Below are 26,864 nucleotides of genomic sequence, written 5' to 3' on the forward strand. Positions count from 1 at the left end.
AAGATATCTGAATGGTGCAAAAAGTGGCAGTTGGCCCTAAATAATGAAAAGTGAGAGGTCATCCACGTAAGTGCTAAAAGGAACTCGTTGAACTTCAGTTACACGATAAATCAGTCTAATCTAAAAGCTGTAAATTCAACTAAATACCTAAGTATTAAAATTATAAAATATTTAAATTGGGAAGAACACACACAACATGTTGTTGGGAAGGCTAACCAAAGACTCTTTTTTATTGGCAGGACACTTCTAACACCCCTACTACGGAGACTGCCTCCACTACACTTGTCCAACCTCTTTTAGAATCCTGCTCCTCGGTGAGGGATCCTTACCAGATAAGACTGACGGAGTACATCGAAAAAGGTCAAAGAAAGGCAGCACGTTTTGTATTATTGCGAAATATGGGAGTGTGTGTGACAGAAATGATACAGGATTTGGGCTGGATATCATTAAAAGAAAGGCGTTTTTCATTGCGACGAAATCTTGTCACGAAATTCCAATTACCAACTTTCTCCTCAGAATGCGAAAATGTTGACACTGACCTACATAGGGAGGAACAATCATGATGATAAAATAAGGGAAATCAGAATTTGTACGGAAAGATAGTTACTCATTCTTTCCGCTTGCTATACGAGATTGGAGTAATAGAGAATTGTGTGAAGGTGGTTCGATGAACCCTCTGCCAGGCACTTAAATGTAATTTGCAGAGTATCGAAGTAGATGTAGGTGTAGCCACACATTGTAGATCACATTTCGCAACAATTTTGCATGTTTCGTCTCATCTCCTTCAAACAAAATACTGAAGGACACCACAAGAATGTTGAGTGGTGCTTATACAATTTTATTGACTTGTATGACTCTGAAGATGGCTATGATGTCTTTCACAGTGGAGTCCTTCAATAAATTTTAGATGTTCTTGCAAGTAAAAACTAGAAATAATGTGAATGATGTGATACATACTGTTGTTAAAATTTAAAATGCATCATGGTATTCTTCACTTGAAAAGGTTAAGGAACAGAGGTATGGGGCTGAGCTCTAATGCAAACTGTGCATCAGTTGCAGCACTTGCTTACATAGGGGCTCTGGAATAATCAGTATGTAGCCAATATTTTCGTTGCTCAGCAGGAAGATAATGCTCTGGACACTCGTGTTGTAAATAGGTGAGGATCTGTCATAAAACTTGCTCTGATAGTGGGCAGCCACCACTTTAGATATCTGAGTAGAGCAGAGCAACTCGTGTGGGTGAAATGAAAATGCTTGCGTTGAAATTACAATCTCAACTCATTGGAATCAATGTATGGCATTTGAAGTTGACTGTTTGCACTGTGGATGATAATGAATTGAGTGCTGAAAATTTGTCAGATGAAATGACCATATCTATAATAGTAGGTTCACTTTTCTCATTTATAGGCACATTGGCCCAACAGGGTAGTAAGAGGCTTGTGATACCTTCATAGATGAAATTGTCTGATATAGCGACACAGTGAGTCTTTGAACATTATGATAGCTACAGTCTGTTTGAGAGTGATTGGTTTCTGCTACCATTGACATTATTCCTTGTTTTGGGCCATCATGTTAGTGTAAGATCTGCTTGAATGCCCTGTTGGGATGTGCCTTTGTTATACATAGCTAGGTATGAGCTTTTTAAACAATTTTGTAAAGTTAGAAACACTTCCTGCTGTTCTTCAAACCATACAAATTTGGCACCTTTCTTTTGTAGGATATTTAAAGGATGAGATGTGGATGATGCTGGCAGTAAATTTTATGTAGTAACTCATCTTGTGTAAAAGTGATTGTGTACCAAGATTTTTTTTTTTTTTTCAGCTGTTAGTTTGTTGATTGCCTCAACACTGTTTTAATCCACTCTTGGATAGTACTGGCTGAATTAAAAAGAAAGAAGAGATTACTAATGTTTATGACACACTTCACTATAAAGCACTGCACACAACACTGGATAGTAGAAAGGTACAAAGTTCAGACATACCTGTGCTGTTTGTTTGTAGCAACATGGCAACTACATAATCCACCACAGAAATCATTGTGTGCTGGAATTTGTATGTAGTCAATCCATTGTTCAAGGGTACTGTGCATTCTGCCATTGGTTTAGCAAGAAGCCACCTCTGCACAATCAGATTTATGACTACGCTAAAGATGGAAGCTGAAAAAAATTAATCGAAATTAGTGCCATGGCAGGGATTCAAACCTCGGTCCCCTTACATACTAGGTAGCTGTGCTACCCATTACATAACCACAGCAGTATAGCTAGCAGCTGCATGTACTATGCCATCCCTAGCAGACATGATTTAAGTTCGTGTTAGCAAGGGCATTGGACTAAGTAGTCCATGCGGTTGTTAGCTATACTGCTGCAGTGGTGTAATGGCTAGCACATTTGGCTAGTAATCAAGGAGCCAGCTGTGGCATAAATTTTAACCCACTTCTTCAGCTTCCATCATTATTGTAGATACAGATGAAACTCAAATGTCTCAAGGAAAACTTAATAGCCAATCTCTAGATTTATGACCGGCATGCAAAATACTCTTGTCAACATTAAATTGTAACACATCAAAGGATAAAATATTTGCATACTTACGTATACACCATGCGATAAAGGCCAACTGTTCGAATGTACAGTCTCAAGCAGCCAGGAAAAATTGGGCTGTAAAGGTTGCTAAATACATTTGCATAAGAAGTATGCCTCACTTGTGTTAAATAATAGCATTTTACATTACAGTAAGAATGACATTTCCTCTACAAGGCTACTAAAAATGCAACAAATGTACTGGTACGTATGTTACATACAAAATTTCTAATAAGTTTGCTGACAGTAATGCCATACATAAATTCAGTGTGATTACACTAAGTGTAAGATTTACAAAAGACTACTGTTACAAAAGTATGGTGAAAGAACAGCAAATATGAAATAAACATCACTAAAAAGGAAAAAGTTCTCCTTAACACTACAGAAGCCTAAGGGATAAGGAAAATTGGAAAGCAGTGGGTGCTATATAAATGTGCGTAAGCTCTAAATCTTGCTTGGTGTTAAACAACATTATTTTACATTAAAGCAATAGGACAACCTCTTACAGAAGGCCAATAATAAATACAATAATTTTAGATTTATATATTAAATATAAAATTATCTGTAAAAGACTCATTTAGCAGAGTGATACTGCATGTAGATTTAGTGTGCAGTAGATAACGTCTATTACAAAAAATTACTTCTGTTACAAAAATGGGGGAAAGAATAAAATGGATAGTTACATCACAACATAAAAAATGAATCTTCTGCGTAACTGTTCCAGTACCATTTCTGGAATATCAACTGTAGGAACATGTGTTGAAAAGGCTACAAAAAATTAAACCCAGTAATATGAAATGTCAGTAGCCTATAGTAGAGAAGAAATATTTTGAGGAAAATGGCATATTCACAGATTCCAGCAGAGATCGGTAAACATGTATTATGTGACCCTGAGAAGCATTAATCAATCAAGGAAGTGATTACTCAAGAGTTGCAACTGGTTGCTCAAAATGTTACTGCCTCTTTTAGCAAGATGTTTATAAATTCCTAATTCTTCAGATACATCCAATTTCCAACCTGTTATTTCATTACGTAAAATTGCGGTTTCTTCTAATTCCCTTAGAGAATGGTCTGAAATACATAAATGTTCAGCAGATGGAAAAATAATCCACATTCGCCCCCCCCCCCCCCCCCCCGCCCGCAAACAGGCACTGCTTGTAACTGGCTTAAATAGCTCTACCAGTCTGCCCTATATAATAGCTAGGGCAATCTTTACAGACAATTTTATAGGCACCTGAATGTGTTAAAGTATCTTCAGTTTTTAATGTACTAATTTTTTCTTCAAACTAGTGTTAGTATTTTCTTGACAGATGATGTCCAACCCTGTAGGACACATTACCTTTAAATGGTATTGAAGTAAACTTGCCATTTCCCCTCTTCATTACTGTTTCATAGTTTATCTGTAATAAACAATTAAATCTGTTCTTCCTTTTTGAATAACCCTGCGTTGGACCGAAGTATTACACTGTGGCTTAATGAGAATGTTATTTTTTCATGATGCACTCGAGACTGTTGTTCGCAGCATGCAAATTAGTTTCCCACATTTTTTAGGGTTCTTTCTCATCAAGAACCAGTTACAGTGACATGACATGTATTCTATACATTGTGTATGTTGTGAATTATTATTAATAGTGATGGAGTGTTTGTTGTTCTGATAGAGACTGAAAGGCTTATCAACTACCTTGGAAGTGTTTCATTCAAAAGTAATCATCATACATCTTAAGATTTCAATCACAGTTTCAGAGGTGTGATAAATTCCTGTTTTGTAGGAAGGGATTGATGCTGACGGATGCGCTACGGTCGCAGGTTCGAATCCTGCCTCGGGCATGGATGTTTGTGATGTCCTTAGGTTAGTTAGGTTTTACTAGTTCTAAGTTCTAGGGGACTAATGACCTCAGCAGTTGAGTCCCATAGTGCTCAGAGCCATTTGAACCATTTGATGCTGACGGATACACAACCAAACTCACTCTTGCACTACCTTCCCGACTTAAATCAACGTCCACGGCTTCATCAGGTCACCAAAGATGTGAAAATACCACAGTGAAAGATGCAGGCTGTAAAGACGACGTTGCAGTCTTTCCAAACCAAATGGCTGAATCATAACTGTCATCTAATTGACAATGTTGGGATGGCCACTAACGTGTAATAGGATGATTGTCAGACAGCATTCCTGGGCATTTAGATTTCCTGGCACATCGCAGTTTCTGCAAAACTCTCCTCATACCACTATGCCTCGATTGTGGTTCGTGCTTTAGGAACTCGATGAGCAGAGGGCCCATGCAGCCGGTGGTGGTGGTGGTGGTGGTGGTGGTGGTGGTCACCGCCGCCACCTTACTGGTACTTCTATGGACAAGTTTGGATTTCTTTCATGGGGAGATGTGGTATGTTTATACTGTTGGCTCTGTTGTCTCTGTTGTTTGCCCATGGGCTGTACGTGTTATTGTTAACCTTGTTTTACAAGTCACAGAAAATACAAGTAGCCAGTCCATTCTTAATGTACATGTAACTAGCCGTTTAGATATTGAAGCACTTTAAAAATCCAAGCTGTGATTTGGAAAATGTGTAGTCAAATGTGTAAGTACTGTGTTAGCTTGAATGTAAGTAGCATCTTAATTGCGAATCTGTCTTAATTCTGAAGAGGTGAGAAAACGCGCGCGTGCGCGTACACACACACACACACACACACACACACACACACACACACACACACACACACACACACACACACACACAAAACTGTTCACAATATAATCAATTCACTTTGTTGTAATGTAGATAAATTGCACAAAGATGAGCCTCCTAATTGACAATCTTCCTGATGTCATTGATAACTTCATCACATGTATTTGTTTCATCGCGGTCAGTATTTTCATCACTCAGTTCCTAAATTGCATTGCCTTCATGTCATACAGGGCATTGGGCATCCAGCCCTTCTTGAATCCATTGATATCATCTGGTGGTGATAATGCGTGCCATAAAAATAAAAACATCTAACATAAGTCATTTCAGTCCTGCGAGATGGGAGTGCATGCAAGATGCTGTTCTACAAGGCAGTTGGAATAGTCTTTTTGGAGACTATCTTTAAATGGTCTGTTTATGAAGATACCAAGCACAGGCAGTGTTGAAGTTGTACAGGGTGTTTCAAAAATGACCGGTATATTTGAAACGGCAATAAAAACTAAACGAGCAGCGATAGAAATACACCGTTTGTTGCAATATGCTTGGGACAACAGTACATTTTCAGGCGGACAAACTTTCGAAATTACAGTAGTTACAATTTTCAACAACAGATGGCGCTGCAAGTGATGTGAAAGATATAGAAGACAACGCAGTCTGTGGGTGCGCCATTCTGTACGTCGTCTTTCTGCTGTAAGCGTGTGCTGTTCACAACGTGCAAGTGTGCTGTAGACAACATGGTTTATTCCTTAGAACAGAGGATTTTTCTGGTGTAGGAATTCCACCGCCTAGAACACAGTGTTGTTGCAACAAGACGAAGTTTTCAACGGAGGTTTAATGTAACCAAAGGACCGAAAAGCGATACAATAAAGGATCTGTTTGAAAAATTTCAACGGACTGGGAACGTGACGGATGAATGTGCTGGAAAGGTTGGGCGACCGCGTACGGCAACCACAGAGGGCAACGCGCAGCTAGTGCAGCAAGTGATCCAACAGCGGCCTCGGGTTTCCGTTCGCCGTGTTGCAGCTGCGGTCCAAATGACGCCAACGTCCACGTATCGTCTCATGCGCCAGAGTTTACACCTCTATCCATACAAAATTCAAACGCGGCAACCCCTCAGCGCCGCTACCATTGCTGCACGAGAGACATTCGCTAACGATATAGTGCACAGGATTGATGACAGCGATATGCATGTGGGCAGCATTTCGTTTACTGACGAAGCTTATTTTTACCTGGACGGCTTCGTCAATGAACAGAACTGGCGCATATGGGGAACCGAAAAGCCCCATGTTGCAGTCCCATCGTCCCTGCATCCTCAAAAAGTACTGGTCTGGGCCGCCATTTCTTCCAAAGGAATCATTGGCCCATTTTTCAGATCTGAAACGATTACTGCATCACGCTATCTGGACATTCTTCGTGAATTTGTGGCGGTACAAACTGCCTTAGACGACACTGCGAACACCTCGTGATTTATGCAAGATGGTGCCCGGCCACATCGCACGGCCGACGTCTTTAATTTCCTGAATGAATAGTTCGATGATCGTGTGATTGCTTTGGGCTATCCGAAACATACAGGAGGCGGCGTGGATTGGCCTCCCTATTCGCCAGACATGAACCCCTGTGACTTCTTTCTGTGGGGACACTTGAAAGACCAGGTGTACCGCCAGAATCCAGAAACAATTGAACAGCTGAAGCAGTACATCTCATCTGCATGTGAAGCCATTCCGCCAGACACGTTGTCAAAGGTTTCGGGTAATTTCATTCAGAGACTACGCCATATTATTGCTACGCATGGTGGATATGTGGAAAATATCGTACTATAGAGTTTCCCAGACCGCAGCGCCATCTGTTGTTGAAAATTGGTACTACTGTAATTTCGAAAGTTTGTCTGCCTGAAAATGTACTGTTGTGCCAAGCATATTGCAACAAACGGTGTATTTCTATCGCTCCTCGTTTAGTTTTTATTGCCGTTTCAAATATACCGGTCATTTTTGAAACACCCTGTATCTCCAGCAATGGCATCAGATGGAGTTTTCTTCAGTGCAACAACTTTATTCTTTACATCAAATATGAGATAATCTTAGAAAACAGCCAACACTGGCATAACTCTTACTTACCAACACACTAGTTGTGTACTTCCAAACACTAGCTAGCAGTTACTACAAGAAATCCAGCAACTTGGCATAAAGCAGGCTATGTGTAAACGGGCTGTGTGTTGTTACTTTTCAAGCAATTGAACCCACAACTGCAGAGCTCAGCCAGTATTCACATGCACAAATTAATAATAGTTAGCAATTCAGCCCTCAGTTTGGTTGTCATTCAGTCTTTTTCTTGGCAACAAATCACTAACCTCGTAAGGAAATTTTCCTTGGATAAAGCTTTGTGCTTCAGAATAACATAGGAGGCAGCTTGCATCCCTCTGCAGTAGCTATTAAAATCACAGTAAATTTAATTATTTTTCCTTCTTCGGGTGTTCTTAACAAAATAATTTTCACACATTTGTAATCTATGGTTACAATCCTTGGCATGTCTCAAAAGATGGGCATATTATCAGCATTGTTAGTTTGCTGTAGAGGCTATAGAGTGCTGCTGAGCAGCGTTTTGATTACATCCCTCTACATTCATGTGACAGCAAATCACATTGTCTGATAGAGGGGCTGCTTCTATGAATAAACTTGCGTCTACAACAGCTACTCCTATGGAATTGTCTGTGGCATATTTAAGGTATTCAGTGTTTCCAAGGCCATTACTTATTATTATTATTATTATTATTATTATTACTATTACATTTCCCAGTTTTCGACCCACAGTAGCATTTTACTGACGAAATGGCAATTTACAATTAATTCTCCATTGCGAACCAATGTCACAAATTAGTTTCTTCCAAACCATACTTCTTGCCAGCTTCTCTGGTAGATGTACTTTTTGCATAATGAATAGTAGTGAGTTAAAAATTTGCATCAGAAGCACTGGATATCAAAGTTTGTGGTGATTTTCTTTTGATGTCTCCACTCATTGGTGAAGACTAAATTTTGCTCTCTAGTTAGAGAAGTGTGCTTGTCGGATGTGTAAAATAATGAAAGTGTGAGCACAACAATAGGCACTGTCTAAATGAAACTTCAGTTGTTAAAGATAGATTGTGTTAGGACAAATATAGTGATTTATACCCATGAGCAAGCACTATATTTAAAGTTTGTATGATGCGAAAATGTACCAGTATTCATAGGGTTGTGCAGCTAATCTGTACCCTAATTTTTTATGGCAAAATTTTGACCAAAAAAATGATTTCTATTGAAGTCGATACTTTAATTGTACTAAAAGGCATAAGTGAAATTGGGCCATTGTTTGATAGTATTTTTTTATCCATATTTACACTGCTTTCTCAGAAAATGCTGCAGTGATAAGCGACTGGTTACTAAACAACGTAAGGTGCCACTAAGGTCATAAGAATGCCCTTTCAAATAAATACATTAATATTTTATTGTAAGCAAAGGGACATACCTATTTCGAAGATTTTTTTGTTTCATATTGTCTTTTGGCAAAGTAACTTATGTATCATTTGCTCTTAAAACCATTTCCTTTCTGGTTTCTCCAGTCTTCATTATCTCAAATATTGTTACTTTGATGTGAATATATTACTCTTCCTATACATTTGCTTACATGCCTAGGGTACTTGTTTCTCAATAGTCTGTTGTATTACTTGTACTGAACTACATCAGAGCTGTTACTGACTAGCAAATAAAATTTAAAATGTAAACCTGAGTAAAAAAAATGCTGGTGACAGTGACAGCAATATGCGTATTTAAAGGTGGCGGTAGTAACATGTACGCGAGGTATAAAAGGGCAGTGCATTGGTGGAGCTGTCATTTGTACACAGGTGAAAGATGGCCAAAGTGATTAAGGCCACATAATGGGAAATAAGACTTTGAATACAGAATGGTGGTTGGAACTAGACACATGGGACATTCCATTTAGGAAATAGTTAGGGAATCCAATATTCTGAGATCCACTGTGTCAAGAGTGTGCTGAGAATACCAAATTTCAGGCAGTACTTCCACCACAGACAATGCAGTGGCTAATTGCGTTCACTTAACAACTGAGAGTAGCAGTGTTTGTGTAGAGTTGTGTGTCCTAACAGACAAGCAACACAGAGTGAAATAACTGCAGAAATCAATGTGGGTCATAGGATGAACTTATCCATTAAGTCAATGAGGTGAAATGTGGCATTAACGGGATATGGTAACAGACGACCAATGTGAGTGCCTTTGGCTTACAGCATCTCACCTGGTCTCGTGACTATGTCAATTTGACCCTAGATGACTTCAAACCTGTGGCCTGGTCAGATGAGTATCAATTTCAGTTGGTAAAGGCTGTTGGTAGGGTTCAAGTGTGGCACATACACCATGAAGCCATGGACCCAAGTTTTCAACAAGGCACTGAGCAAGCTGTTGCTGGCTCATTAGTTGTGTAGATTGTGTTTACGTGGAATGGACTTGGTCCTCTGGTCCAGGTGAAATGCTTGTTGACTAAAAGTAGTTATGTTCGACTATTTGGAGGCTGTATGCGGGCATTCGTGGACTTCATTTTCCCAAACAATGATGGAATTTTTGTGGATGACAATGTGCCCTATCACTAGGCCATAATTATTTGCAGTTGGTTTGAAGAACGTTCCAGAGAGTTCAGGCAAATAATTGGGCCACGCAGATTACCCGACGTGATTCCCATTGAACACATTCGCAATTACGGATAGCTATAGAAGCAACATGGCTCACAATTTCTGCTGGGGACTTTTAATGACTTGAGGGTCCATGCCACATAGATTTGATACACTACGCTACTCAAAAGCTGGTCTGGGATGATAGGAGGCAAGAGGCATCCCACGACTTTGGTCACCTCAGTTAACAGTGGATAAACTACTGCACCAGTTTCTAGTTCTGTATTACTTATAATTTAAGAGTAAACAATACCTGAAATGCTGAAAAATCAAAGTGATTGCAAACTGAAAGACAAAAAATTATACGCAGGATGTAAGTCGGTTGTAAGGTGTCAGAACAGATCAGAATAGGCAACCTAATGATTTATTAATTAATATTGTTGATGACTGACCCACTAAATTGAAGATAATAAACACAGGTTTCCAAAATACCTAGAGCAAAGATGAAGTAGTAAATACTCCAGAATTTGAATCGAGAAATCTTACTACTACTACTACTACTACTACTACGACGTGATCAGGCCCAGTGGAGCGCACGCATCTACAAGTTTCCTCCTCCACTGTATTCTGTCCATTGCTGCTATCTGCAATCTGTTCACATCTATTGACACTTGGTTTAAATCTTCATGGAGTCCATCCCTCTAACACTTCTTGGGTCTCCCTGGCGGTATCTTTCCTGTAGATATAAAATCCAGGAGCTTCCGAGGCCATCTGTGATCCTCCATCCGGGCCACATGGCCGGCCCACTGCATTCGTTTGGCTTTGACAGTTCCTGCTATGTTGGACTGCTGGTATAGTTCCTCAAGCTCTTGGTTGTATCTGATCCTCCATTCCCCTGTATCTGCATCCAGAACCGGACCAAAGATCTTCCAAAGCACTTTTCTCTCAAAAACAAGGAGCTTATGGAAGTCCTGTTTCCGGATACTCCATGTCTCACAGCCATATAGAACAACAGGCTGGATCAGGGTTTTGTACAGTCGAATCTTGAACTGTCTGGAGAGATATCTGGAGCGAAGCAGTTGTGCTAGGCTGTGGTAAGATTGGTTTCCTGCTTGTATTCTGACATTGATCTCTGCTTCACATGACGAGTTCTCAGTGAAAAGTGCCCCTAGGTATTTGAATTCTTACACTCTCTTGTAGGACTGGTCCCCAACCTGCAGTGATTGTAGATGATCAGCAGTCTGACAATGACTGTTACTAACACAATTAACATCAAAGTAGATATACTTTGTAGCAAATCATGTCAGTTCACTTAAGACAAGTCTTCTGGCCCAGACTGTATACTAGTTAGGTTCCTTTCAGAGTATGCTGACACACTGGTTCCATAGTTGGAAATCATACACAGCCATTCATTTGATGAAAAATCTGTACTTATAGGCTGGAAAGTTGCACAGCTAACTTGAATACTCCAGAAAGGAAATAAGATTAATCCGATGAATTACATATCCATCTCACCATCATCTGTGTACAGTAGAACTGGAATATAGTGTTCGAACATTTTGAATTCGCACTAAGAAAATGGTCTGTTGACCCAGTCAGCATGGATTGAGAAAACATTCTTGTGAAACACAACCAGCTGTTTATCCACATGAAATAATAAGTAGCATCAACAGGGTATCTCAAATTGATTCCATATTTTTGTTTTCAGAAGGTTTTTGACACCATTCCTCACAAGAGGTTTCTAATCAAATTGACTATCTATGGAGTACTGCCTCAGTTTTGCAACTGGATTCGTGATTTCCTGTCAGACAGTCGCAGTCGGTGGACAGTCGCAGTCGAACAGAAGTTATGTCGGACATCCCCCAAGAAAGTGTTACAGGACCTCTGCTTTTCCTTTTCTATATAAATGGTTCATGTGACAATTTCAGCAGCTGTCTTAGGTTTTATGCAGACAATGCTGTCGTTTACCGTTTAAAAAAATCATCAGAAGATCGAAGCCAACTGCAAAGTGACTTGGACATGATACCTGTATGGTACAAAAGTGGCAGTTGACTCTAAATAAGGAAAAGTATGAGGTCACCCACATGAGTACTGAAAGAAATCACACAAATCTAAGGGCTGTCAGTACAACTAAATTCTTACGAATTGCAATTACAAACAACTTACATTTCAATAATCACATATAGATAATGTTGTGGGGAACGCAAACCAGACTGAAATTTACTGGCAGGGCACTTAAAGAGGCTACCTACAGTACGCTTATCCACCTCTGCTAGAGTATTGCTATGCGGTATTGAATCTTTACCAAGTAGGATTGACGGAGGACATCAGAAAGGTCCGAATAACAATATCTCATAGTAGAGAAAAGGTCACAGATATGATAAATGAATTGGGATGGTGGTCATTGAAACAAAGGCATTTTTCATTGTGGCGAGATCTTTCCACAAAATTTCAATCAGCAGCTTTCTTCTCAGAATGTGAAAAATTTTATTGATGCCAGCTTTCATTGGGAGCAACAGTCATTGTAACAAAATAAAAGAAATCAAAGCTCGTACAGAAAGATTTAAGTGTTCATTTTTTCCACATGCTATCAGTGTGTGGAACAGTAGAGAAATAGTTTGAAGGTGGTTTGATGAACTATTTTGCCAGTGATTTCAGTCTAAATTGTAGAGCAGTAATACAATGTGAAACTGAGGGAGGCTAACCAAGGCAGCCAAAAACCTTGTAGTTTTTTACGTAAAACTTACATAGTGCTAGGGCCAGTATTCTTTGTTACATTTTGTATTCAGTTTTATTGTTGCTATTTCAATAAACAGATAACACTGAAGAGCCAAAGAAACTGGTAAACCTGCCTAATATTGTGTACGACCCCCACGAGTACTCAGAAGCACAGCAACACTTCGTGACGTGGACCCAAATAATGTCTGAAGTAGTGCTGGAGAGAATGACACCCTGAATCCTGCAGGACTGTTGATAAACCTGTAAGAGTACGAGGGGGTGGAGATCACTTCTGAACGGCATGTTGCAAGGCATCCCAGATATTCTCAATAATGTTAAAGTCTGGGAAGTTGGGTGGTCAGCGAAAGTGTTTCAACTCAGAAGTGTGTACCTGTAGCCACTCTGTAGCAATTCTGGGCGTGTGGGGTTCCATATTGTCCTGCTGAAATTGCCCAAGTCCATCAGAATGCACAATGGACCTGAAGGGATGCAGGTGATCAGACAGGATGCTTAGATTCATGTCACCTACCAGTCATATCTAGATGTATCAGGGGTCCCATATCACTCCAACTGCACACGCCCCACACCATTACAGTGTTTCCACCAGCTTGAATAGTCCCCTGCTGACATGCAGGGTCCATGGATTCATGAGATTGTATCAATATCCGTACACATTCATCTGTTTGATACAATTTGAAATGACTCGTCCGACCAGGCGACATGTTTCCAGTCAACAGTCCATGTCCCATCACTTGTGTGCCCGCCTTAATTCCAATTTCAAACTCACTTAAATCTTGATAACCTGCCATTGTAGCAGCAGTAATCAATTTAACAACACCACCAGACACTTGTCTTGTATTTATTTATTTAGCCATCCATGGACATTTTAAAATGTATGGATGTTGTCAGTTGCGTACGTCGTACATTCATATATTTATACAGTTTGTTGTTACATGTAGTTAAACATTGTGACATATAAATTATTTACAATCATTTTTGCTCCTTATCAAAATATTGTAAAACAAAAGCTATTTACAATCATTTTGTACTAAGGAATTCACTTACAGTGTAAAAGCAGTGTTCCTGCAAAAACAATTGAAGATTTTTCCTAAAGCAGTACATGTTATCTGCTTCTTTTATTTTCTGCGGCAGGTTATTGTACAGTTTTACACCTTCATACAACAAGCTGTTTTGAGTCTTATGTTTATTCTTCCTGTCTAGGTGAAGACAGTGACTTGTTCTTGTACTATAGTTATGAAAACTGCTATTTGTGCTATAATTTTCTATATTTTTCTTGATGTACACTATGGTTTGGAATATAAATTCACAAGGAACAGTTAGAATTTCTAACATTTTGAAAAGTTCTCTGCACTATGGCCGCTTACTGCTTTTTGTTATAATTCTTACTGCTCTCTTTTGCACTTTAAATACTGTTTGTATATTCTGAGCACTGTTTCCCCAGAAAATAATACCATAACTGATTACTGAATGAACATAACTAAAGTATACAGTTCTCAAACATTCACTACTGCATGCAGATACAAGGACTTTAAGTGCATAACATGTTGTAGATATCTTTTTAGAGAGTTTCATAGCATGTTCATTCCACCTCATTTGGCTGTCAATGTGCAACCCTAAGAATTTTGTTGTAGATACATCATCTATGGAGATGTTATCAAGTTTTAAATTTTAAGGGACTCTGTTTTCTGTTCATTCTAAAGCATATTTTATTTGTTTTCTTCACATTGAGAGTTACTTTGTTTTCCTGAGACCATTTGTGAACATCCCTCAGCACTTAAGTAGAATTTTCCAACATTCGTGCTGGTGTCTTACTGGTGATCACTATGTTACTGTCATCCGCAAACAATATCTTCTCTCCATGGTAGATATGTTGCAGGAAATCATTTGTATACACCAGAATTCTCTCCCCCCCCTCCTCCCCCCTCCCCCATGAACCATGGACCTTGCCGTTGGTGGGGAGGCTTGTGTGCTTCAGCGATACAGATGGCCGTACCGTAGGTGCAACCACAACGGAGGGGTATCTGTTGAGAGGCCAGACAAACGTGTGGTTCCTGCAGAGGGGCAGCAGCCTTTTCAGTAGTTGCAGGGGCAACAGTCTGGATGATTGACTGATCTGACCATGTAACATTAACCAAAACGGCCTTGCTGTGCTGGTACTGCGAATGGCTGAAAGCAAGGGGAAACTACAGCTGTAATTTTTCCCGAGGGCATGCAGCTTTACTGTATGATTAAATGATGACGTCCTCTTGGGTAAAATATTCTGGAGGTAAAATAGTCCCCCATTCGGATCTCCGGGCGGGGACTACTCAAGAGGACGTCATTATCAGGAGAAAGGAAACTGGTGTTCTACTGATCGGAGAGTGGAATGTCAGATCCCTTAATCGGCAGGTAGGTTAGAAAGTTTAAAAAGGGAAATGGATAGGTTAAAGTTAGATATAGTGGGAATTAGTGAAGTTCGGTGGCAGGAGGAACAAGACTTTTGGTCAGGTGAATACAGGGTTATAAATACAAAATCAAATAGGGGTAATACAGGAGTAGGTTTAATAATGAATAAAAAAAATAGGAGTGCGGGTAAGCTACTACATACAACATAGTGAACGCATTATTGTGCCCAAGATAGACACGAAGGCCACGCCTACTACAGTAGTACAAGTTTATATGCCAACTAGCTCTGCAGATGATGAAGAAATAGATGAAATGTATGATGAGATAAAAGAAATTATTCAGGTAGTGAAGGGAGACGAAAATTTAATAGTCATGGGTGACTGGAATTCGTCAGTAGGAACAGGGAGAGAAGGAAACATAGTAGGTGAATATGGATTGGGGGGAAGAAATGAAAGAGGAAGCCGTCTGGTAAAATTTTGCACAGAGCATAACGTAATCATAGCTAACACTTGGTTCAAGAATCATAAAAGAAGGTTGTATACATGAAAGAATCCTGGAGATACTGATAGGTATCAGATAGATTATATAATGGTAGACAGAGATTTAGGAACCAGGTCTTAAATTGTAAGACATTTCCAGGGGCAGATGTGGTTATGAACTGTAGATTAAAACTGAAGAAACTACAAAAAGGTGCTAATTTAAAGAGATGGGACCTGGATAAGCTGACTAAACCAGAGGTTGTACAGAGTTTCAGGGAGAGCATAAGGGAACAATTGACAGGAATGGGGCAAAGAAATACAGTAGAAGAAAAATGGGTAGCTCTGAGGGATGAAGTAGTGAAGGCAGCAGAGGATCAAGTAGGTAAAAAGACGAGGGTAACAGAAGAAATATTGAATTTAATTGATGAAAGGAGAAAACATAAAAATGCAGTAAATGAAGCAGGCAAAAAGGAATACAAACGTCTCAAAAATAAGATCGACAGGAAGTGCAAAATTGCTAAGCAGGGATGGCTAGAAGACAAATGTAAGGATGTAGAGGCTTATCTCACTAGGGGTAAGATAGATACTGCCTACAGGAAAATTAAAGAGACCTTTGGAGAGAAGAGAACCACTTGTATGAATATCAAGAGCTCAGATGGAAACCCAGTTCTAAGCAAAGAAGGGAAGGCAGAAAGTTGGAAGGAGTATATAGAGGGTCTATACAAGGGCGATGTACTTGAGGACAATATTATGGAAATGGAAGAGGATGTAGATTAAGACAAAATGGGAGATACGATACTGCGTGAAGAGTTTGACAGAGCACTGAAAGACCTGAGTCGCAACAAGGCCACGGGAGTAGACAACATTCCATTAGAACTACTGACGGCCTGGGGAGAGCCAGTCATGACAAAACTCTACCATCTGGTGGGCAAGATGTATGAAACAGGCGAAATACCCACAGACTTCAAGAAGAATATAATAATTCCAATACCAAAGAAAGCAGGTGTTGACAGATGTGAAAAGTACCGAACTATCGGTTTAATAAGCCACAGCAGCAAAATACTAATGCGAATTCTTTACAGACGAATGGAAAAACTGGTAGAAGCCGACCTCGGGGAAGATCAGTTTGGATTCCGTAGAAATGTTGGAACACGTGAGGCAATACTAACCTTACGACTTATCTTAGAAGAAAGATTAAGAAAAGGCAAACCTACGTTTCTAGCATTTGTAGACTTAGAGAAAGCTTTTGACAATGTTAGCTGGAATACTCTTTCAAATTCTGAAGGTGGCAGGGGTAAAATACAGGGAGCGAAAGGCTATTTACAATTTGTACATAAACCAAATGGCAGTTATAAGAGTCGAGGGACACGAAAGGGAAGCAGTGGTTGGGAAGGGAGTCAGACAGGGTTGTGGCCTCTCCCCGATGTTGTTCAATCTGTATATTGAGCAAGCAGTAAAGGAAACAAAAGAAAAATTCAGAGTAGGTATTAAAATTCATGGAGAAGAAATAAAAACTTTGAGGTTCGCCGATGACATTGTAATTCTGTCAGAGACAGCAAAGGACTTGGAAGAGCAGTTGAACGGAATGGACAGTGTCTTGAAAGGAGGATATAAGATGAACATCAACAAAAGCAAAACGAGGATAATGGAATGTAGTCAATTTAAATTGGGTGATGCTGAGGGAATTAGATTAGGAAATGAGACACTTAAAGTAGTTAAGGAGTTTTGCTATTTAGGGAGTAAAATAACTGATGATGGTCGAAGTAGAGAAGATATAAAATGTAGAGAGGATATAAAATGTAGACTGGCAATGGGAAGGAAAGCGTTTCTGAAGAAGAGAAATTTGTTAACATAGAGTATAGATTTAAGTGTCAGGAAGTCGTTTCTGAAAGTATTTGTATGGAGCGTAGCCATGTATGGAAGTGAAACATGGACGATAAATAGTTTGGACAAGAAGAGAATAGAAGCTTTCGAAATGTGGTGTTACAGAAGAATGCTGAAGATTAGATGGGTAGATCACATAACTAATGAGGAGGTATTGAATAGGATTGGGGAGAAGAGAAGTTTGTGGCACAACTTGACAAAAAGAAGGGGCCGGTTGGTAGGACATGTTTTGAGGCATCAAGGGATCACGCATTTAGCATTGGAGGGCAGCGTGGAGGGTAAAAATCATAAAGGGAGACCAAGAGATGAATACACTAAACAGATTCAGAAGGATGTAGGTTGCAGTAGGTACTGGGAGATGATGAAGCTTGCACAGGATAGAGTAGCATGGAGAGCTGCATCAAACCAGTCTCAGGACTGAAGACCACAACAACAACAACAACAACACCAACAACACCAGAAATAATACAGGGCATAGTACACTTCCTTGAGGGACTCTAATATTGATATAGTGTGGATCAGATATGTTTCTCAACGTACTTTGATCCACTGGAGACGTGTTATCTCTACCGACTGTAATCTGTTTTCTAGATATGAATGAAACCATTTGAGAACCACTCCCCTTACTCCTAGTGCCTCTAATTTATGTGACAGCTTCTGGTGGTCAACTGTATTGTTTCTATCACTTTGGAAAAGCATGACAATAGGGCTATTGGTCTGTATTTCTCAACGTCACTTTTCTTGTGAACTGGTAAAATTTTGGCATGCTTCAGATAGTCAGGGAAGCAATCAGTTTTGAAGGATTCGTTTACGGTTACTGTTAGTGGAGCTTTGATACCGTTCATGCATTTTTTTTCAGCACACACATTAGGATTTCATCTAAACCTGTCGAGTTTTTGTTCTTTAATTGCCTTACAACATTGCATACTTCCTCCTCAGTAGTTGGAAGCAATACCATTGAGTTTGTTATCTCCTTCTGTATTGGTCGATTAGCACCTTTTGGAAAAATTTTCTGTAAGTTTGTTGCAATGCTGCTAAAGTAGGTATTCACATAATTTGCTAATTCTTTCGGTTACTTTCTAAGTTTTCCTTGTTCCTGATTTGTGTTTGTACATCTCTGCTTCACAGTTTCTGTTTCTTGTTTCACTACAGCCCATGTAGCTTTACTTTTATTATTGGCTAAATTTATGAACCTATCGTTGGCAAATTTTTTTGCAGTGTTGAGTACCTTCCTGTAGATCCTTTTGTAGTTTTTGTAGTATTGCAAAAAAAAAACTGGATCACTATTGTCCTTTTTAATGGAGTTTATGTATTTACAAGTTTCAGCACTTTTTTAATTTCTTTAGTAATCCATTTATTGTTGGTGGGAATGTTTCTTCAGATTTTAATTTAAACTCAGACATAAAATTGGGGAACTTGCTGTTCACTTTAGTTTCTATGTATACTCCTTCCCAACTTTCATGTGCTAACTTTAAGGAAAACTCTTGCAAAACTGATGGAGAGTAGACTCTTTTATATACATGCAGTTTTGATTCTTTTTTTACACAAGCTTTTACTTTTATAATCTGACATAGATGGTCAGACAGTCCCAGATTTTTGACAAGTACATCAGTTTTCTCTGCCTACATCTGTAGCTACATGGTCGATGGTAGATGACGAATGTGTGGTTATTCTTGTTGCACAGTTGACTGGTGATGATAGACCAAAACTATGTAGGGTATTCATAAATGTGTTTCTGGTGTCATCTGTTTTATTTGTATTGATGTTAAAGTCCCCACACAAAAGGATATTATGTTTCAGAGTCAACGCTAGTTCTAGGCTTTGTATAAGTTTTGAAAAGAATATCTCTATATAGGTGTTGCCAACTGCAGCACCGTATTCTGCGTTTCTACGTATCTCTGTATTTAAATATGCATGCCTGTAAGTGTTTCGTTGGCACTTCATTGTCAAAACAAGCCATATGTAAGATATTGAGTTGCATACAGAGACGTTTTAAGTCACTCACCACCCCACACCTCCTCCCACCAACCCCCTGATTTGTTTTTGTGTAAGATATTTTCTAGAGTGATCATTGTTAGCATAGTTAACCAGGAAGCAGCTATTACATTCGTTATTTCCAGTTTATTTGGTTTTATTTCTATGATTTACTAATATGTGTGCCTATGTGAAGAAAATATGGAGTAAAATTCTAATGTGTTAATGGAAAATCCTTGTTGAATTAAAAATAATGGTATGAGTAAAGATGACCATTTATATGCAGCAGGGGGTGCTCAACCTATCAACAATTAACCATGGTGTGAGGAGTCTATCTTTCAAAACATTTGTTCAAAATCTATTTAAATGTGCTGTTTTTGTGAAACACCATTTTCTTGACAGTGGGTGTTTTGCACAATGTTACTAGGTAGTAAATGTGACAACATTGGCTCCTCCTCTTCCGTCTCCATCTGCATTTCACTGCCTTTAACACTCATGCCAAGCAACATTGTGATGTTACTATTTGTGAACTGTTGTAACGTGCACATTATGAGTAGGGGTTGTGGTAAAGAGGGAGAATGCTTCAGGTTTTTGCTAGAGGATGAGGTGCAGTGTGGGGGATCACGTTCCGTCTCCAGTAGGCATCACAAACATCTGTTTCTGAGCTTACACAAACAACAATGTGAATGACAGAGGTAATGATCAGTTAAACACTGTAACCATAACATAACCACCTCATCATTCATTTTTGAGACAGTCATGATCAAAATAGTGCAACAATACACACCACAGTGACAGCACAGCTCAGTGACAATGTGGTCAATATTGCAAATAGTGTGCTGTGCAGTTTGCAACAAATACATCCAGAACACTATGGTGCGAAGTCTCCCAGCCACTGCCAAGTGTTACGTATCAGAACTAGGGAGTCCACACACGAAGTTATAGTTCTCACTTAGTAATGAATTCACGAAAAATGAGTGCAGCTTAACACAGGAAAACATACCACTTCCGTGGGGAGTGGAGAACAATTTTTTGTTTCAGTGCATAAAGATAGGTATATGTTTTGTATGTAATGCTTCTTTAGTCATACCTACAAAGGATAATATTGCACAGCATTTTATGACAGTTCACAAAGACTTCAAATTGGAAGCAGCTGTTGGTAGTGAGATAAGGAGGCAGAAACTTTCAGTAGCCTTTTTTTTTTGTAAAACCTACACAAAAAGTCTTTAATCAAACATATAATAATCAGACATATAATAATCAGACATATAATTTCGTGTATCAGAAATGCTAACGAAACATGCAAAATCACTTGACAATGGCACTGTTACGGATTGCTCTCTGGCAGCTATTGAGTCCTTAATTTCTGAATTTAGAAACAAGTCAGAGAAATATCAGCCACCAGAAACATGGCTCTGTCAAGATACAGTCAAACAAGAAAAGATGGAATTAATGGCGAAAAATATAAAAGGTCAGCTGATGACAGATATGCAATCTTGCTTCTGTTTTTTATTGCATTTAGACGAACCAGTAGATAGTTGATTCGTCTCAAGTTACATTTTTTGCAAGACTGATATTTTCAGATTTCAGTGTAAAACAAAGCTTACGTACAATTTTGAGCTTGGAAGACAGTATAAAAGGAGATTTTTTTCAGTGCAGTCACATGCTTCATTTCTGAATACATTTTGACAATTCAGAAACTTGCATTTATTACTACTGATGGAGTGCCTTGTTTGGTAGGCAGATATAAAGGATTTGTTTGCTTGTGCGCAAACGATGAAACTTTAGCACCTTTCTTTGTGTCACTGTATATTGCTTCGTGGACATATTTTGAAAATGACACATTTCGTGAGTATTACCACAGAAATTGTGAATTCAGTTCGCTCTCACTATAGAGGAAAAATTTAGAGTGCTTTTAGAATAATTGGATAGCTAGTGTGGAACTTGGATGGCTGAGTAGAGGTATGGTTCTAAACAGATTTATATAACTTCTGCCAGTAACAAAATCGTTTGTGTTTGAAAGGGAGGAAGATTACACACAACGGTGTGATTTGAGCTGGTTGTTGGAGCTGGCGTTTGTAACTAATATGATAGTTAAACTAAATGAGTTAAACAAAGATCTTCAAGGAAAAGACCAAACCATCATGGACTCATATGTCTTTTATATATAAAACATTACACTTTGCCTTTTGATAGCACAGTTACAAAAACTAATACTATTTTGGCTACGATATATGATGTGTAGGTATACGTTGGTACTTGTCTGGTTATTCTTGACTTCCATATCACGTCAATTACTAAATTGTTGTCTAGGATTTTGTGATCTATGTCTGTATTTTAGTATACACTCATGTGAAAAAGGACTAACAAGCTGTCTCAAATTCGCTGAAATACAAATATAGATCTCAAAACCATAGACAGCAATTTAATAAGTGACAGTATCTGGACCAACAAACATCAATGGAACAAGAAGCTGCAAAGAAGTATACATGCAACCTGACAGCACTAAAGATAGTTTCAAAACTGGTTTTCAGATTTCAAGGCGATGTAACCTCTTCTGTTTTCGGTAGTTACTTTCCAAAAGTGGATGTGGAAGATATTTCAAGTAAAATGAGTACTCCATCCTCTTGTGGTGAAACTGAACTTAGAAAATAATTTGATTTCAAAATGGTGTTTCCTTAGAATACAGTGAAGATAACTTGGTAATTAGTGAGGGTAAAAACCTTCCCTAACAATGTAAGAGTGGCATGCTATGTTTTATCATTTTTTGTATCAACTTACCCACGTGAGGCAGTAATTTCAACAATGAACATAGTGAAATCTGAGTGAAAATAAAGCATTGGTCCTAATTTTTCAGACTGTGTAAGGTTGGCTGTGATAAATTATTCATAGATTATAATAAATTTGCCAGTGATACGCAAAGCCAAGTATCTCACTAAACATCGTCAGCATTTATGATGGTGTGTATTTTAATTCTTTTCACTTGCATAATACCTTGAAAAATTAATAGTAAGCCTACAACTCTACATCCAGAGAAATTGCCATGTGTATCTTGTGTAGGTAAAATGGTTAATTTTGGGTGTGTTGTTGTTTTACACTTAAACCTTTACAATGCCACTGGTAACTTCATTTTAGTTCAACTATAACCAACTGACAAGCTTAATTTACCATTGATGTATGACTCATCTATGCATAGTTTTGTAGACTAGAAGCCTGTGTTGGTTTGAAATAAACATACCATGAGTTTGGTACCTCACAGAGTCATAATCTGTTAGTTTTTTTGTTTCCTTACAAATTGCTCTACATTTGCATTGCTTTTATTATTTATGATAATTCGTCACTCAAGTATAGTTGTCAAAAGTTTGCAAATGAACTACCCAGGAGTACTGTACTGTCTTCTTGTATTATATTCTGTTTTATACCTCATTTTCAGGTTGAAGATCCATACGACAGACAGAAATGGACCGCATGTCATGGTAAGCTTAAATTTTTATTTTAGTAAACTGAAGTGCCGATACGTATTATTTACAGTGTTACTATTCATCTCATTGTGTAAAACATTTTCTCTCCCTTTCTTCCTCTGTTGCTATTCCTGCATAGGTGATAAAATAAAAAAGGCAGCACAATTGACTTGAGAGGAAATTCAAACATGGTTCTCACAATTAAAAGAAAGCTATGGTTAATACAATAATAAGTGCAGATGCAAAGATTTTATGTTCCACTCACAAGGAAACAGACCTAACATTGTACCAAAATAAATGTAGTCATTACAGACTTAGAAAATATCTTGTAAGATGCTTCAAACTAGAATTACTACAAAACATGTATACTGAGATAGCCATATAATTTACAGTTGCATCTTAAAAGTATCACAGCTACATTTATTGTGGTTCAAACACAAGTTACTCACACTATAGACACTTCAGTGGATGTAGGAACTAGGAACCAGCAACACAAGCCTATAGCTTCATGCCAAATGGCCTCATGGAATTTGGACAGTTTTGGCTAGGTACACATTTGGAAAATCCAGGGTTCCTGAACTACGGAGTAGTCAATGCTGCCATTTGCCTGTGACCACCAAAACTTGAGACATGCTTTTGCAACCAGTATGTGTCATACTGGTAGAATGTCACATGTCACAAGGAATGAAGATACTAGCTTATTCACTGATACAAACATAAATTAAAAAGAAACTCATTCCCAAAGTGTACCATCTGCCTATGTGGTGAATACTTCTTGCACTGACTCAGTCATTATGAGGTATTCTCTGGGGTATCAGCCATACCTGAGTTGTTTTGGGTTTATGCAGATGACTCGTGTTCTCTCCGAATCAACCGTTACATGTAACTGTTCATACATTGCCGTTTGTGGAAATCGCAACACCAAGAAGAAAACGCATGAATTCAGTTAATTTAATACCACAGGTTAGGTACATGACAAGTAACAAATGATTACCTTTTCAAATATGTACATGTCCTTTGAGCCCTACTATTCAGTACGTCGTGTGGCCACAATGTGCTGCAATTAAAGCCGCTATATGCCGTAGCATTGAATCAATAAGGTTCTGAATACGTTCCTGAGTAATTTCCCTCCACGCAGTTTGTATGCGAGCCCACAAATCCATGACACCAGTTACTATAGGACCGTGACGCACCAGGTGCCGACCAACCGTATCCCAGACATAATGATCGAAGCAGACAAATTGAATTAAAACTTGTGCTGCAGCGGGGACTCGAACCCGGGTCTTCTTCCTTGCTAGGCAGAAATGCTAACCATTACACCACCGCAGTACGATGGTCAACATTGCTGCACTGCTGTTGAAATTGCTTGTTAATATTTGATAAAATTTTAGACTTCATTTACTTATTTTAAAGTTTATTTGTGTTAACATCTGCCTTAAAAGTAACTTACTAGTGGATTTTCATTAATCTCAGTCTTTCTTCCTGTGTTATTGACTCAGGTGGTCTATTATTCGTTAGTGTGCTCGCGCCGTGAGTGTGCTCGCACTGTTCATATAAGCCTCGCGCCTCAATAGTGTATTTACATTTTGCGGTGTGCACTGCAGCTGTAGCGTTTACAAAGCTAAGTACTGACAAACTTATTTGTGCTCTGTAATACAGATACTAAATTTAATAGTTTTCAGCTGTTAGTGGTGAAATAACGACTTAATAAACTTTTGTAATCATTCGCTTGCTGTGTTTTTTAGAGTTTTCTGTGCATCGAAGTTGTTTAGTAAATTTCATGCTTTAGTTTTCAGCTGACATTATTATTGTTTCTAGTGAAATATTTCAGTAAAATTTTCATTCAGTGTTTTAACTTCGCTTAGTGTTCCAGTGACCATTTGAATTTTTTGGTTTTAGCTAATAATTTTGTGAAATTTTGTTGGTATTGGTATTAGCTGTGGTGTAGTGGTATTAATACAAGTTGTTGCTTTCTTAATACGCAGAGAATTTTGAGACCACTATTGTTAATTCTACTGGGGTAACTGAACTTTGGTAACATAGACGTATAGTTTTTTCAGTAACTGTAAAATTTTACCATGAGTGAGAAGTGTGGGCTCTGTCGTAGGTTTGGGAGTAGTGGGTTACGGTGTGGGATTTGTTCAAAGTATTTTCATTGGGGGGGGGGGGGGGGGGGGCGAATGCAGTGGGGATGTCAATGGTCATTTTAGTGAGATCCTCTCCTGGGAATGCAGAATCTGTAGTAGAAATAAGTTGATAGAGGAGCAGGAGCATAAGATCTGTGCCCTTCAGGTGCAGTTACAATGTGCAAAGAAGGAAATAGATAGGTTGAGGAGGGTGAAGGGTGGTGGGGAATGGGAACTGGCAGTTGGCAAGATGGCAGCTAGGAAGAGGAGGTATTCAGTCAGTTTTACTTTGTGTACATGCAATAGACATGACCAACTGTCAGAGTTGAGTGGAGAGGAGCCTCGTGTAGCTGTAGATGTAGGAAACATCGAGCAGTCCTCAGCAATTAGGAGGCCTAGATTAGTCACAAAGTCTAGCAGAAAGAAGAAGGTTCTGCTGCTAGGTAGTTCTCACAGTAGAGGTGTGGGCCAGCAGTTGCAGGAAGTGTTGGGGAGTGAGTACGAGGTCACTAGCATTGTGAAGCCTAGTGCAGGGTTGGCTCAGGTGACTGACAGCATAGGGGAGTTACGTAAGAATTTTACGAAGGAGAATCAGCTAGTGATAGTGGGTGGAGCAGGGAACAGTCTCGATAGGGATGGGGAATATGATGATGTAGGTGGTGACCTGGTAATGATAGCTACTCAAACTGGTGGCACTGATGTGCACTTCGTGCAACTGTTTCAGCATCATGATCGACCTCACCTTAATGCGGCTGTTAGGCGCGTTAACGTGGAGCTGGGGAGGGAACTGATGGCAGAGGGCATGGGTCACATCTCAGTGGTGCCAGTTGGGTCTATCAGTAGATTGGGTTTCACTAGGCATGGCTTGCACCTCAATAGGTATGGGAAGGGGATGCTGGCTAAGCTTATAGGTGACAGTGTAGTGGGTGGTGGTGGTGGTGGTGGTGGTGGTGGTGGTGGTGGTGGTGGTGGTGTCGTCAGTCATGGAAAAATTCCTGTAGTAGTTGGTGTTAGAGGTGCACCTAGTGAACTGCTTATAGATGTTGACTCTGAAATTATTGGTATGTCGGAGCACCACTTAAATAATTTGACAACTCAGAGGCTTCCTTTACCAGGACACAGATTAGCTGGCTGTTTTCCTAGGAGTTCCTTGCAGGGTGGGGGAGTGGCTATGTACATAAAAAACAGTATTCCATTTGAGTCCATAGATGCATCACGGCACTGCACTGAACAGATATTTGAATGTTGTGCAGGGGCAGTTGAATTTAGTGAAACTAAACTTCTAATTATTGTTGTTGTTTATACATCCCCTAACTCTGACTTCAGACCATTTCTGCTAAAGCTAGAGAAGCTTCTTGATTCACTCTGCAGGAAGTACCAGAAATTAGTTATATGTGGTGACTTCAATATAAATTTTGTACATGATGGTGCAAGAAAAATGGTAGATCTCCTAAATTCATATGATCTGATGCAAACAGGTTTTTTTTCCCTCTTTTTATTTATTTATTTATTTATTATTTTTTTTTCCAAATAGGGTGCAGGGGAACAGTAGCACAGCCATAGACAATATTTTTATTCATTCTTCATTACTAGATGGGCATTCTGTTAGTAAAAGCGTGAATGGCCTTTCAGACCACGATGCACAAATTTTAACACTAAAAGGCTTTTGTACTCAAACCAATGTCATATTTAATTACAAACTATGTAGGAAAGTTAATCCAACAGCAATAGAGAGTTTTTTAAACCTTGACAAGGAACAAGAGTGGCAGGATGTTTAGTGCCGATAACATAGATGATAAATACAGTGCTTTCCTTACCACATTTCTCATGCTCTTCAAGTGTTGCTTTCCATTAGAACATTCTAAACAGGGTACTAGCAGTAATGGGCAGCCCAGGTGGCTGACTAGTGAG

At 39.0% G+C, this 26,864-nt stretch overlaps 2 protein-coding genes across 5 annotated transcripts in view; both read left to right on the forward strand.

Annotated features, from left to right (window-relative positions):
* The window catches only part of LOC126248548 (dnaJ homolog subfamily C member 21), a 250,530-nt gene that overhangs the window by 41,078 nt on the left and 182,588 nt on the right, over positions 1–26,864 (forward strand). The gene's annotated exons all lie outside the window — the stretch shown is intronic.
* Positions 1–26,864, forward strand: part of LOC126248549 (methyltransferase-like 26) — a 70,461-nt gene that overhangs the window by 17,773 nt on the left and 25,824 nt on the right. For both annotated transcript variants that reach the window (XM_049949623.1, XM_049949622.1), the window contains exon 2: positions 22,800–22,842. In XM_049949623.1, the coding sequence (XP_049805580.1) occupies positions 22,826–22,842 (17 nt within the window). In that variant the 5' untranslated portion in view covers positions 22,800–22,825. The remainder of the gene's footprint in view (positions 1–22,799; positions 22,843–26,864) is intronic.

Source organism: Schistocerca nitens, chromosome 3, assembly GCF_023898315.1.
Source record: "Schistocerca nitens isolate TAMUIC-IGC-003100 chromosome 3, iqSchNite1.1, whole genome shotgun sequence".
Lineage (NCBI taxonomy): Eukaryota > Metazoa > Arthropoda > Insecta > Orthoptera > Acrididae > Schistocerca > Schistocerca nitens.